A 13182-nucleotide genomic window follows, 5' to 3' on the forward strand; every position below is an offset into this window, starting at 1 on the left:
TGTTCTCAGTTCCGTCCCTAGGGGCTCTGCCTCACAGAGTCCCAGCAACCGCTGCAAACCTCGGAGAGAAAGCTGCCTCCGAATTCCGACTGAAGCCAGACAGTCCCGCTTCTCCCGTTTGAGTCTGGGTCCCCAGAGACTCGCCCGGAACTGGAGCTCAGAATCTGAGACTCCCTCCAGATTAAAAACGCCAACCGCGCCCTCAGCTACCAGCCTGCTCCGCGCGTGCCTCTGCACCTTTATATTTTCCACACTGCACCTCCTTTGAGTCTCGTATGCTGTTTACGCGGATTTAATTAGACTTCATGATGCACTGTTTTAGTCACTGTTATTTTTTGCTCAATCAAATAATTGCTCAAGGGCTTTTTAAAAAGAAATCGACATGCTACATAATTCACAAATACTTTGAAGGTCTAAGTAAGTCAGATGTTAGAGCAAATGTTAAAATGTGAAAGTGAGAATATATGAGAAATGTTTAGTCAGTTGCAGATTATGTAATAATTCCTAATGACTTTTAAAAAAAGGATTTTTTAAGGTTTTGCAGGGAGGGGATGAGAAAACATTGATTTCACAATAAATATCTCAACTCCATTGCTCCACCCACCACTCTCTAGGAGTGGTTACCAAAGAATGGTTAATCTCTAGTTAAAGCTTCATAAATACTTGAAGCCACCTATTCTACTTAAAAGAAATGCAGTAGATTGAGACAGTGGTGTTTCCAGGGCTGTCATAAACTCAAGTGTCGTTTCTTCTTCACTTGTATCATTTCAATTGAAGTTTTTTGTTGTTTTTTTAAAATAATTTTTTTATTGATGTCAGAGAGAGAGGGACAGGGAGAGAGGGGGAGGGAGGGAGAGAGGAGGAGGGAGAGAGGGGGAGGGAGAGAGGGAGAGGGAGAGAGAAAGGGAGAGAGAGAGGGAGAGAGAGAGAGAGAGAAACATCCATGATGAGAGAGAATCATGGATCAGGTGCCTCCTGCACGACCCACACTGGGGATCGAACCTACAACCCAGGCATGTGCCCTTGACTGGAATTGAACCTGGGACCCTTCAGTCCACAGGCCGATGCTCTATCCACTGAGCCACACAAGGGCTCAATTGAAGTTATAAAAGAAAGTTATCCTCAGGGAATAAATGTTCTTTTCTGATTGATCCTTTTAAGTCAGTAATGCAATCAAATGCCTCTGAAAACAAGGCCAGTTGATGCTCAGTGATTGGTGATAGGATAGTTTGCTTATAATGGCATGAGGGAGCACTATTTAAGCATTGTTATTAGAGTTGCAAGTTAAATAATTCTGTTTCTAATATTTTGTACAGATACAAACCATCTCCATTTTTACCAAATACCTAAGAAGTAGGGAACAAAATTTTTTTAGATTGAGTATTAATCCAATGGATGATCTTAATGGTTAACTATTATATGCAGTATTAGAAGCCCAGTGCATGTAATTCGTGCATAGTAGGGTCCCTAGGCCTGGCCAGAAATCAGGGCCAATCTGTGGGGCAACCGGCAGGATGATTGGGGCCCCCGCTCGCACATGCCTTGGCTGTTCTGGTACTGCCCCCTTGCTGGCCCCGCCCCCCACCATTGCTGCTGGTTGGGGCCTGTGGGCTGGGGGTAGCTCCTGTGTTGAGTGTCTGCCCCCTGATGGTCAGTGCACATCATAGTGACCAGTCATTCCACTGGTCATCCTGCCATTTGGTCTATTTGCATATTAGGCTTTTATTATATAGGATAAATGAAAGCATCTCCCCCTCATTTCTCCTCTTCTTCTCTGTGCATTTATTCTCAATCTTAGCCTTTGGATTTATCCATAATTCTATTCATAGAAACTTTAATGCACAAGAAGAAAATTCTTAAAGTTCTTAAACATAGTAAGATTAAGCTAAAGATTAATTGGGTAGGGAGTCGATTGATAAAGCCTAATACCATAATATTAAAATTTGGTCTTTGAAACATCTAATCTGAGTTTGGGTTTTCTGACTGATTGTGATGATATATTGAGTAGATACTATTAGGTTCAACCTGTAAAATTCTGAGGTCATGGGAAATATTTGTAGGATACCTTAAATTTGTATTAGTCTTGGACTATAGGTGGTAAAGATGTTTTAATTATAAAGATAGAATGATTTGTCAGGTTTTTCATTGTTTTGCAGATCAGCAGTTTATGCTGAAGAAATGCCCTGCCCTACTTCAAGAAATGGTTAATGTAATCTGCCAACTAATAATAATGGCTCGGAGCCGTGAAGGTGAGGAGGAGATGTAATTAATTATGTCGTACTTTTTCTTGCAAGCATATGTAGATTACTCTTCATAGTTTTAAGATTTATGGGTACTTCTCGTAATTCTGTCTATAAATTGAATCAGCTTTCTTACATTTATTTATGGTTTTATTTTTTTCCTTATATTTTCCACCATGTAAGTGTTTATCACAACTTATGTTTTAATTTTATTTTTTTCATGTTTTATTATTTGAAAGATTTAAAATATCCTTTTCTTCTGATTTTGTTAGAGTTGGGTTATTCTGTATTTTAACAATGAGTTTAAAATAATTCTTTAAGTGATGTAATGATGATTCCTCTGATATGTAGTGCTTTTTTTGCATGAGGAAAAAAAGAATGAGGGAGTTTGTGGTCTGTAATGGAAAGGGAGAGAGAGGCCCTTAAAAAAGGAGGCAGAGGTTGTTGTTTGTTAATATGGATGATGTCAGTTATTGCCATGCTGTTAGTATGTTCTTGATACTGATAATTTCTGATAATTTGTTGTTTTTGGAGTTAATGTGAAGAATTTTTCTATTAAATCAATGGCTGTTGCTGGATAATATGCACTTAACCAAGTGTGTGTGTGTGTGTGTGTGTGTGTGTGTGTGTAGTATTTTATCCAATAACTTTTAAAGGAAAATCAACACTAAGATTTTAAAATTTGAGGGGTTAGGGATAGTGAATCTTAGTTTGTCATGCATTGTATACTCCTCAACATGTAGAAAGTCCAGCTCTGTCTTTTCTTTTCTTCCTATTCTTTCTAAGAAAGGGAGTTTCGTGCTCCAACTTTGGCATCCCTAGAAAACTGCATGAAGCTTTCTCAGATGGCAGTGCAAGGCCTTCAGCAGTTCAAGTCTCCCCTTCTGCAGCTCCCTCACATTGAAGAGGACAATCTTAGAAGGGTTTCTAATCATAAAAAGGTAATTCTTTGCTACTTTAAAATTGGTTTTAAGCAGTTTGTCATGTCACTTAAAGATAACATGAATGAAAGTTTTCTAGAAATTGTTACTATGAATTACTTAGATTTAAAATATCTTAAACATTCTGAAACTCCCTCAAGTGGTTCTGTTAGGTAGCTGTTTAATATCTTACTACTGTAAGTGATTTTAGTACGGGGTCAGTGCATTTTTTAGCAGTTAACACTTTGTTCTTTATATTATGTTACTAAAAATAAATGCACTAAGTAAAAATGCACTGTATACTTTGCAATAATTTTATTTGTGGGTTAAATGTTGGGCAGTGGTTTATTAGTTTAGAGTGAACAGAATAAGTGTTCAAAATAAGTAGATTATCCCTAACCGGTTTGGCTCAGTGGATAGTGTCGGTCTGCGGACTGAAAGGTCCCAGGTTCGATTCCGGTCAAGGGCATGTACCTTGGTTGTGGGCACATCCCCAGTGGGAAGTGTACAGGAGGCAGCTGATCGATGTTTCTCTCTCATCAATGTTTCTAACTCTCTATCCCTCTCCCTTCCTCTCTGTAAAAAAATCAATAAAATATATTAAAAATAAGTAGATCAAATAAAGATAATGCTTTAAAAAATATATATATTTTAAATACTTTTTAAAATCGATTTCGGAGAGGGAGAGATAGAAACATCAATGATGAGAGAGAAGCATTGATTGGCTGCCTACTGCACACCTGCTACTGGGTATTGAGCCCGCAACCTGGGTATGTGCCCTGACTATGAACTCCTGGTTCATAAGTCAGTGTTCAACCACTGAGCCACACTGGCTGGGCAAGATAATTCTTATTTAGAAAACATGGTTTATAGTAAAGACATGATAATGAATCTTAAGATAAATGAAAAACTTGAGGAAACACAAGAAAATACTAAACAAAATCGTAATTTTGTAGATTTTAAGCATTACTTTGTATGCATTAGACAAAGTAGGCGGAAGATGTACATTAGATTGATAGTATATTAAGGTAAAACTAATGTATATTAGAAATTTGCATTAGAGTTCTCCTTTCAAGTAATTGTGTTATTATGCTTATAAGTTCGATCACATTTTAGGTTACAATTGAAGATTTAAGAATCCAAAAGCAGGCATTTCACATACCTCGTGATCTAATCCATGTCTGTGAAAATAAAAATTAGTAACTAGCACTAAACACCTGAAAATTAAAGAACACTCCTAAGTATCCGTTTAGATAAGATACATATTACTGTAATAACAGATGGCTTATTTAGACAATAAAAAAATGAGAATATTCCATAGGATACAGCTGCGCTTGGAGATAAAGTCATATTCTTAGCATTAAAATTGAATAAAGATCAGAAAACTGAGCACTGAAATGACAGTAGTTCTTGCGTGGGTCAAGATTCTAAATGAATACTAATTTTTCCCTATAACTTTTATTTTTTCTAATTAAGAAATATAACCCTGTATTAACTCTATAATAAATAAATACTAAATTTAAATTTCCTTGGAGAAAAAGGCCATGAAATGTTATAAAGCTGTTATTTGCTGCTTTGAAATATATATAATCTTAACATTTTTCTACAAGTTCTTGGATTGTGTTTTAGTAAACATGCTAATAGTTTTCTTTTATGAAAAGTTTTATGACTTTAGGATTTATTTTCTTTTTTTTAAATTCAGTACAAAATTAAGACTATTCAGGATTTGGTGAGTTTAAAAGAAACAGATCGTCAATATCTATTGCACTTCCTAGAAGATGAAAAATATGAAGAGGTTATGGCTGTCCTTGGGAGTTTTCCACATATAACTATGGACATAAAATCACAAGGTCAGTGGGAGGTTTCCTTGTGGAATATTGCTTCCCTTTTGATAGAATGGTTCTTGTTTGCTTGACTCGGGATTCTCCAAACACTTCATTTAATAACATAACTTGTAATTAGACTTACAGAATCTAATTACCTATTTACCTGTCAGTTTTACTGTGATGGAAAATGATGTACACTTAATAGTTTTGAGAACACAGAGTCCTACTTTTATTATCCTCCTAATGGGAATGAAAGAGTTCCAGATGTAATGAAAGAAACTTAAAATGTATCCATTTGTGTGAAAAACATTGCTTAGTTCAAACATTAATTAAAAACTCCAGCTTATTTATGTTTATGAAGCCTTGAAAATTATCATATTCTGTGCTACATTGCACATGTTTTTCTTGACTTACCTCTGTGTGTGCTTGGAGTGAAAAAAATATTGTTTATTTCACTTACATAATTGCCCTGTTTGTTCCCATTTCAATAGCTGAATAATATCGTGAAATGACCAAATTAGAGATTATCTGCTTCATTCCTTCATTATGGCATTGTTCTGAGCTTTGACATTTATTAAGCTACTCTTGTGCTAACATTCTTGTGGGACCAAGAATACAAACATGCATCAGGAATGGTTTCAGTCTTTAAAGGGCTTATAGTCTAACTAGAGGCCCAGTGCACAAAATTAGTGCACTGGTAGGGTCCCTAGCAGCTACTGGCTGCTGGCTGGGTACTTCTCCCTTCCCCCGGCTGGCCCCGGATGAACTCCCAGTCAAGGGGACAATTTGCATACTATGCTTTATTATATAGGATTGGGGATATAAGTCATAAACAAGGATTAAAATAAGGAATCTTGGGCTAAGTGTTAAGTGAATGGCACAGACATTGTGCATTTATTCACTCAGCAAATATTGAATGACACTACTGAGTGCTGGGGAAGCAGTGGTTTGACAAAGATTCTGCCTTATTGAGTTTACATTCTAATTGGAATCAAGATAAAAGGCTCTCAAAGATTGGGTGTTTGAGAAAGGAAGCTAAATTGCAATCTGGTTTCAATTTGGCTGGTGTATAGGATACATGTAGTGAAGACTGGTGCTGCTTTGATGGGGTTGGGTGTTAGGATTTCCTTGTAGACCCATGAGTTTTCAAACATTAAACATACAAAGCTTCATTCAGGACCATAATAATTTAATTAGAAGCTATTAATACATCTAGTTTGAGACTGAAGAGATACTCTTTGATAATAATCAAGGGTTGTAAAAAGTACATGCTGCTTTTAAAAAATGAATGTTGGAGAGATTATTTTTTCATCTTCACTCAAGGATATTTTTCCATTGATTTTTAGAGTGAAAGGGAGGGAGGAGTGGGAGAGAGAGAGAAATATTGATGTGAGAGAGAGACATGATTGGTTGCCTTCCACATCCACCATGACCCAACCCGGGGATAGAGCCTGCAACTGAGGTACATGCCCTTAACCAGGAATCAAACCCTTGACCCTTTGTTTCATGGGTCAATGGGAGAGATTCATTATTAGATGTGTAAGGTAAGATTATTCTGTCTTACTGCAGAACGTTATGCTGTGTTTCATTCCATAGTATTTTGTATAGATGATTTATATTTTTACTATGCTATCCAAATGTATAATATGAGTATTGTAGTTACTGGAGAGAGAGTAGAATTATAGAAGCAGAAAGGGGCATCTGCATGATCCATTGTTGGAGATGGGGATCCGTTTTCCCACATTGCTGGAGGATATATACAGTAAGCTCTTCTTCACTTTAAAGCAGTGGTTCTCAACCTTCCTAATGCCACGACCCTTTAATACAGTTCCTCATGTTGTGGTGACCCCAACCATAAAATTATTTTCGTTGCTACTTTATAACTGTAATTTTGCTACTGTTATGACTTGTAAATACATCTGATATGCAGGATGTATTTTCATTGTTACAAATTGAACATAATTAAAGCATAGTGATTAATCACAAAAACAATATGTAATTATATATGTGTTTTCCAATGATCTTGGGCAACCCCTGTGAAAGGGTCATTTGATCCCCAAAGGGGTCGCGACCCACAGGTTGAGAACCACTGCTTTAAAGTGTCAGAAGGCAGGTAGACACTGTTAGAGCTGTTGATTCATGTGCAGTGCTCATGTACATACAGCTTTGCAATCTTGATGAATATGTAGCCCAGATTTTGTTTGAGGTAATGGAGTCTTCCAGAAGAAACGATATTGTATCTTTTTTTGATGCCCAGCCATTGCACTTCACAGCCAGTAATTTAGATAGTAATTGTAGGTTGTTGGAGGCCTCCTTTTCAACTGGTGGTGTGTCAGTGCAGACTAGAACAGACTATGCTCATCTAAAGCTGTGTAAAATAGACATGACAAATTTAGAAAAACCTGGAGGCAGAAATGCATAGTGAAGAAAACATTTATAGGTAAAATCTGTAGAAAAAAAAAAAGAATACATTTGAATGCATGATCATGTTTGGTAAGTTATATTAATTTTACTGTTTATTTTAATATTAAAATTTATTTCATTATTAGACTTTTGGGGCTGTGTGTGGCAAACATGGTTTTAAGAAATTAATTACAGGCCGCTGGTATGCTCAGTGGTTGAGCATTGACCTATGAACAGGAGGTCATGGTTCAATTCCCAGTTAGGGCACATGCTGGTTTGTGGGCTCGATCCCCAGTGTGGGGTGTGCAGGAGGCAGCTGATGGATGATTCTCTCTCACCATTGATGTTTCTATCCCTCCTCTCCCTTCCTCTCTGAAATCAATAAAAAAAAATATATAAAAGAAATTAATTGCAAAAACATTGCAAAAGATAGTTTTAAATATCTTGAAGTTCTTCTCTTAAAAATTAATCCTTTTTATGTGGCTTACTAGAGGCCCGGTGCATGATATTCATACACGGGGGGGTAGAGAGTGGAGGGGGGCGGGTGTGTCTCTCAGCCCAGCCTGCGCACCCTGTCCAATCTGGGACCCCTCGAGGGATGTCCGACTGCCTCTTTAGGCTTCACCGGGATCAGGACTAAACAGGCAGTCGGACATCCCTCTCACAATCCCGGACTGCTGGCTCCCAACCGCTCACCTGCCTGCTTGCCTGATTGCCCCTAACCCCTTCTGCCTGCCAGCCTAATCACCCCCTAACCATTCCCCTGCCAGCCTGATTGATGCCTAACTGCTCCTCTGCCAGCCTGGTCGCCCCCAACTGCCCTCCCCTGCCAGCCCAGTCACCCCTAACTGCCCTCCCTTTCAGGCCTGGTTCCTCCTAACTGCCCTCCCCTGCTGGCCTGATTGCCCACAACTGCCCTCTCCTGCTGGCCATCTTGTGGTAGCCATCTTTGACCACGTGGGGGTGGCCATCTTGTGTGTTGGAGTGATGGTCAATTTGCATATTGCTCTTTTATTAGATAGGATAATACTAGTTTTAGTTTATTCTGATAGGCAGCACTGATCATACAGGTAAAATCTTTTGACTGTAAGGTTTGCACAATTCAATGGAGTAACATAACCCTATTTTTAATATCACTGTGAGAGAAAGCTACAGTATGGTAGTCCTCACATTATACTTTGTTTAAAAAAAACAACCTGGGTTTGAAACGTGGCAGTGCCAGTTTAGCCATTATGTGACCTTAGGCATTTTACTTTATTTCTGAACCTTAGTTTCTTCTTTAAAGTAGAAGTAACAATAATCCTTCATAGAGCTAGTTCAAGGGTTTAAATGAGCACATTGCTGAAGGCATTTATTGGAGGGCCTTATACAAAGTAGGCAATCACATTATTTTTTTGAGTAAGTTTAAAATATATTTGAAATACTGAAGTATCAACTTCATTTGGGTATGTTAAGTTTTATTGTTTGCATTGACATAAAGCTTAATTTTTAACTCAAATTTTTTCTTTCATCTTACAGTATTGGATGATGAAGACAGCAACAACATCACAGTAGGATCCCTAGTTACAGTATTGGTTAAATTGACAAGGCAAACAATGGCAGTAAGTAGTCTATTTGTATTTTTATGCTTGAAGTTATGTGTTATGTAACCAATGTCACCCTAATAAATATAATAAAAGGGGGAAAAATTATGTATTAAGGTTTTTATATTTAATTTCTCATTTTAAGTTATATATTCTCAGATTAAAACTATTGAATAGCAAAATCTAATTTTGCAAGTTATGTTAGCTGTTTTGAAATTTTAAATTAACTCTCAGTTTTTCATATGAGTTTTCACACAAGAAAACTTTGGAAAATAAATTAATTCTTCATGTGATGGTTTAAATCCTTATAAAACATTATAATAACGGTAATGTGGGTATAATTCTTAAATTTTTAAGTGCTATACAGAGTTTACTATTGATTATTGAGAATTTCATCACCTATTCTTTTTCAGTCCATTCTTTAGAGCAGCGATCAACCTTTTGGACCTCACGGACCACCAGTAGTCCGCGGACCACCAGTTGGCGACCGCTGCTTTAGAGAATTTACTCCCCTTAAATTTTTTAAATAAAAAATTTAAAAATTATAATGAAAATACCCAGTTTTAATGTGAAAAATTCATGCTGTCTGAGAAAAAATTTGGCACTGCAAAAAGTAAAGGAAGAAGTGAATATTACGTAAAATCCTACCCTTCTGATATTATCAGTTTTGAAGCTCACCCCTTTAGATATCCTAATGCATGACTATCCATAAAGTTAAATTCTTTTTTTATAATCCTCACTCGAGGATATTTTTTCCATTGATTTTGAGAGAGAGAGAGAGAGAGAGAGAGAGACAGAGACAGAGAAAGAGTAATGTGAGAGAGAAACATCAATTGGTTGCCTCCTGCAGGCACCCTGATCAGGGCCAGAGATCAAACCTGCAACCCAGGTACATGCCCTTGACTGGGAATTTAACCTGCTGCCCTTGGTGCGCAGGTCAATGCTCTAACCATTGGGCACACTGGCCAGGGCTTACATGATGTTTTTATCACAGATCCCTTCTCTCACTTCTCTCAGGAAACCCCTTGTCCGTCTCCAATGATTAGAATTTAGTCTTGTGTATATCCATTCATATGTTTCTTCATTGGTTCTATTTGTATTTACTACCTGGATCTTAACAGTACATATATATATATACCTATATACTGGTATTTTTCTCATTCTTCTTTATTAAATGTGACCATATTAATATGTTTCCTGCATCTTGTTTTTCTCAGTTTCTATTACATTTATATTACTTCCCAAGTTTTAACTTTAGTTGTAATTTGTTTTTAATAGACTATAGTATTTCAACTCACTTTATTCAACTAATGGTAGATTTTAGCCTGTTCTGCTCTGAGATCTGTGAGCATCTGTAGGAAACATTTGCTGCACTTACACTCTATGTCTAAAACCTCTGGTAGGAGAATCATCTTTTGTAGTAGGTTATATCAAATCAAAATATGTTGATTTTATAGTAGCAAGTGGTAAGGAAGCATTTGTGTTACAGATTCTGGGTGAGAGGTGCCTTCTGGGAGAAGAGGAAACTAAGTTAGTGGTCAGGATTGGTTTTAGAATCCAAATTTATACTACCTACATACTTTGGAGTTCCCAGCCTGAGAAATGAACAAAATATCGGCCTTGGGCTGTTGGTACCTGGAATAACTGGTAGAAAAGAAAACAAAATTGCTTTGGAGGAAGGGAAAGAATCAAGTATTTATTCAGTTTTTGTGTGGACTATACCTCAGAGTAATTAAGAATTAAAACCCAGTAATAAATGAAGAAATGAACCAGAGATGATAGAATTAGATAAGAAGTTGGCAAATCTTTCTGTAAAGGTCCAATTAATAAGTATTTTTTGTGATATAGCCCATGTAGTCTCTGTAGCAACTACTGGACTCATAAATGGACATTGTGTTCCAATAAACTGTTTAAAAAGCAGACCCCTAAATTAGGCAAACAGTTTAGAGCAGGAGTGGGCAAACTTTTTGACTCGAGGGCCACAATGGGTTCTTAAACTGGACCGGAGGGCCGGAACAAAAGCACGGATGGAGTGTTTGTGCGAACTAATATAAATTCAAAGTAAACATCATTACATAAAAGGGTACTACGGTCTTTTTTTTCAATAGTTTTATTCATTTCAAATGGGCCGTAGTTTGCCCACGGCTGGTTTAGAGCCTAACAATTGTCATTGTTTTTACTTGTTAGCTTTAATAATTTCAAGGAATTTATGAAACACAACCCACATCACTTGTCATCTTCTCGTGTAGATTCTTACTGGAATTTAAATGCTAAATGTACTGATTCTAAATGGATTGTATGGTGGATGGATGTCTTTAGGGTATGTGGATTTTCTTGGTGTTCCACTTCTTAGTTATAGACCCAATGAGCAATATCACTGACAATAAAGAATAAACTAATATTAGTCTCATGCACTTTTCATGTTGGAAAATAATGTAATATATTCAAATTTTCATAACATTAAAATAGTCATGTCTAATTATTATTAGAATAAAAGTGAAAATTTAAGCAAATATTTTTGAGTTTATAATGAGTTTACATATCTGAAGTCATTGCATTTATAAATTTCAGTACAGTGTACTTTTCAAAAAATATTCAGGACAGATGTGAGATATTTCAGAAGGTAATGTCTGAAGTATCATTTAGTGATTGCTAATTTTCCTGTTCTCTCCCTCCCTCCACCCCCATTGTCACCAATTTAAAAACTTACTGGTGATATATTTGAAAGATTGTTTTGCTTACCTAGAAGATGAGTGCAGGTTGATGGGTTATACTTTCCTTCTCGCTTCCTCTAGGAAGTATTTGAAAAGGAGCAGTCCATCTGTGCCGCAGAGGAACAGCCAGCAGAAGATGTGGTAAAAACTTGAGTTTTCTTACTGTTCTTTCCTGGTGATAGGAATGCTTTGTTTAGTTTTCTGACTGATTTACATTTCTGTGGAAGAATCATTCAGTTTATGAAAACGTTTACTTTAGCCATTCCCATTTAAAAATTATCATGACTCCCAAATGAAACTATTGCTATAATTTCTGAGTGTGTATGTGATTTACAGCAAGGCGATACTAACAAGAACAGGACAAAAGGAGGATGGCAACAGAAGAGTAAAGGACCCAAGAAAACCACTAAATCAAAAAAAAAGAAAACTGTAAAAAAAAAACCTATACCTATTCCCTTATCACAATCAAAGCAACAGAAACAAAAGCAAGCAAATGGAGTTATTGGGAATGTAAGTTTATTATTGTTATTATATAATTATCTTTATTGAGGTATAACATACACTAAAATGTTCAAATCTTATGTGTGCAGCTCCTGAAATTTTACATATGTATGTATTCATGATATCGAGATCAAGATATAAAACCTTATCACCATCCTAGAAAGCTCCCTTGTGCCCATTTACAATCAATGACCGTTCCACCCACCTTTGTACTCTCCCCCCTATTCTGTTATTACCATAGATGAGTTTTGCCTGTTCTTAAACTTCATGTAAGTGGACTTATGTTTGGTTGCTTTGATTTAACGTCATATTTGTGGTACTCATTTGTATTGTATATAGCAATAGTTCATTCTTGTGTGTATGTGTGTGTGTGTGTGTGTGTGTGTGTGTGTTATTCCATTGCATGGATATACTACAATTTCTTCTGTAGTTGGTGGACATGTGGATTGTTTCTAGTTTTTGCCTATTCTGAATAAAGGTGCTATGCTTATTCTTGTACATTTCATTTTGTGGACATTCATTTTTCTTGGATAGGTACCTAGCAGTGGAATTACTGGGTCATAAAATTGGTGTGTGTTTTAACTCATTGAAAGAATCTGTCTTCCAAAGTTGTACCATTTTATGCTCCTGCCAGCAAATAATGAGTTCATTTGTTCCACATCCTCACCAGTATTTGGTTTTACCAATCTTTATTTTATTTTATTTTTTTATTTTAACCACCTGTGGTAGATCTGTTGTAGTATCCCTGTGTGTGGTTTTTATTTGTATTTGCCAGATTAATGATATTGAGCACCTGTTCATATGCTTACTGGTCATTTTGGATATCCTCTTTTTCTATTGGGTTGTTTGTCTTCTTATGGAATTGTAGGATTCCTTTATATATTCTAGATATTAGTCCTTTTTTACTCTTCATGGTAGCTTTTGGTGGTTCTTAATTTTAATGAAGTCTATTTCATCAGTCTTTTATGATTAGTTCTTTTGTGTTCTGTTTAAGA

The 13182-nt window shown here is 36.5% G+C and overlaps 1 protein-coding gene across 1 annotated transcript in view; it reads left to right on the top strand.

Moving 5' to 3' along the window:
- SEC63 (SEC63 homolog, protein translocation regulator) overlaps positions 1-13182 on the top strand; it is a 53547-nt gene that overhangs the window by 24871 nt on the left and 15494 nt on the right. Inside the window, exons 11-16 of the mRNA XM_006777247.2 lie at positions 2157-2249; positions 3027-3181; positions 4863-5010; positions 8908-8990; positions 11768-11827; positions 12023-12196. Coding sequence (XP_006777310.1) covers positions 2157-2249; positions 3027-3181; positions 4863-5010; positions 8908-8990; positions 11768-11827; positions 12023-12196 — 713 coding nt within the window. The remainder of the gene's footprint in view (positions 1-2156; positions 2250-3026; positions 3182-4862; positions 5011-8907; positions 8991-11767; positions 11828-12022; positions 12197-13182) is intronic.

Source organism: Myotis davidii, unplaced genomic scaffold, assembly GCF_000327345.1.
Source record: "Myotis davidii unplaced genomic scaffold, ASM32734v1 scaffold68, whole genome shotgun sequence".
In the NCBI taxonomy this organism is placed as follows: domain Eukaryota; kingdom Metazoa; phylum Chordata; class Mammalia; order Chiroptera; family Vespertilionidae; genus Myotis; species Myotis davidii.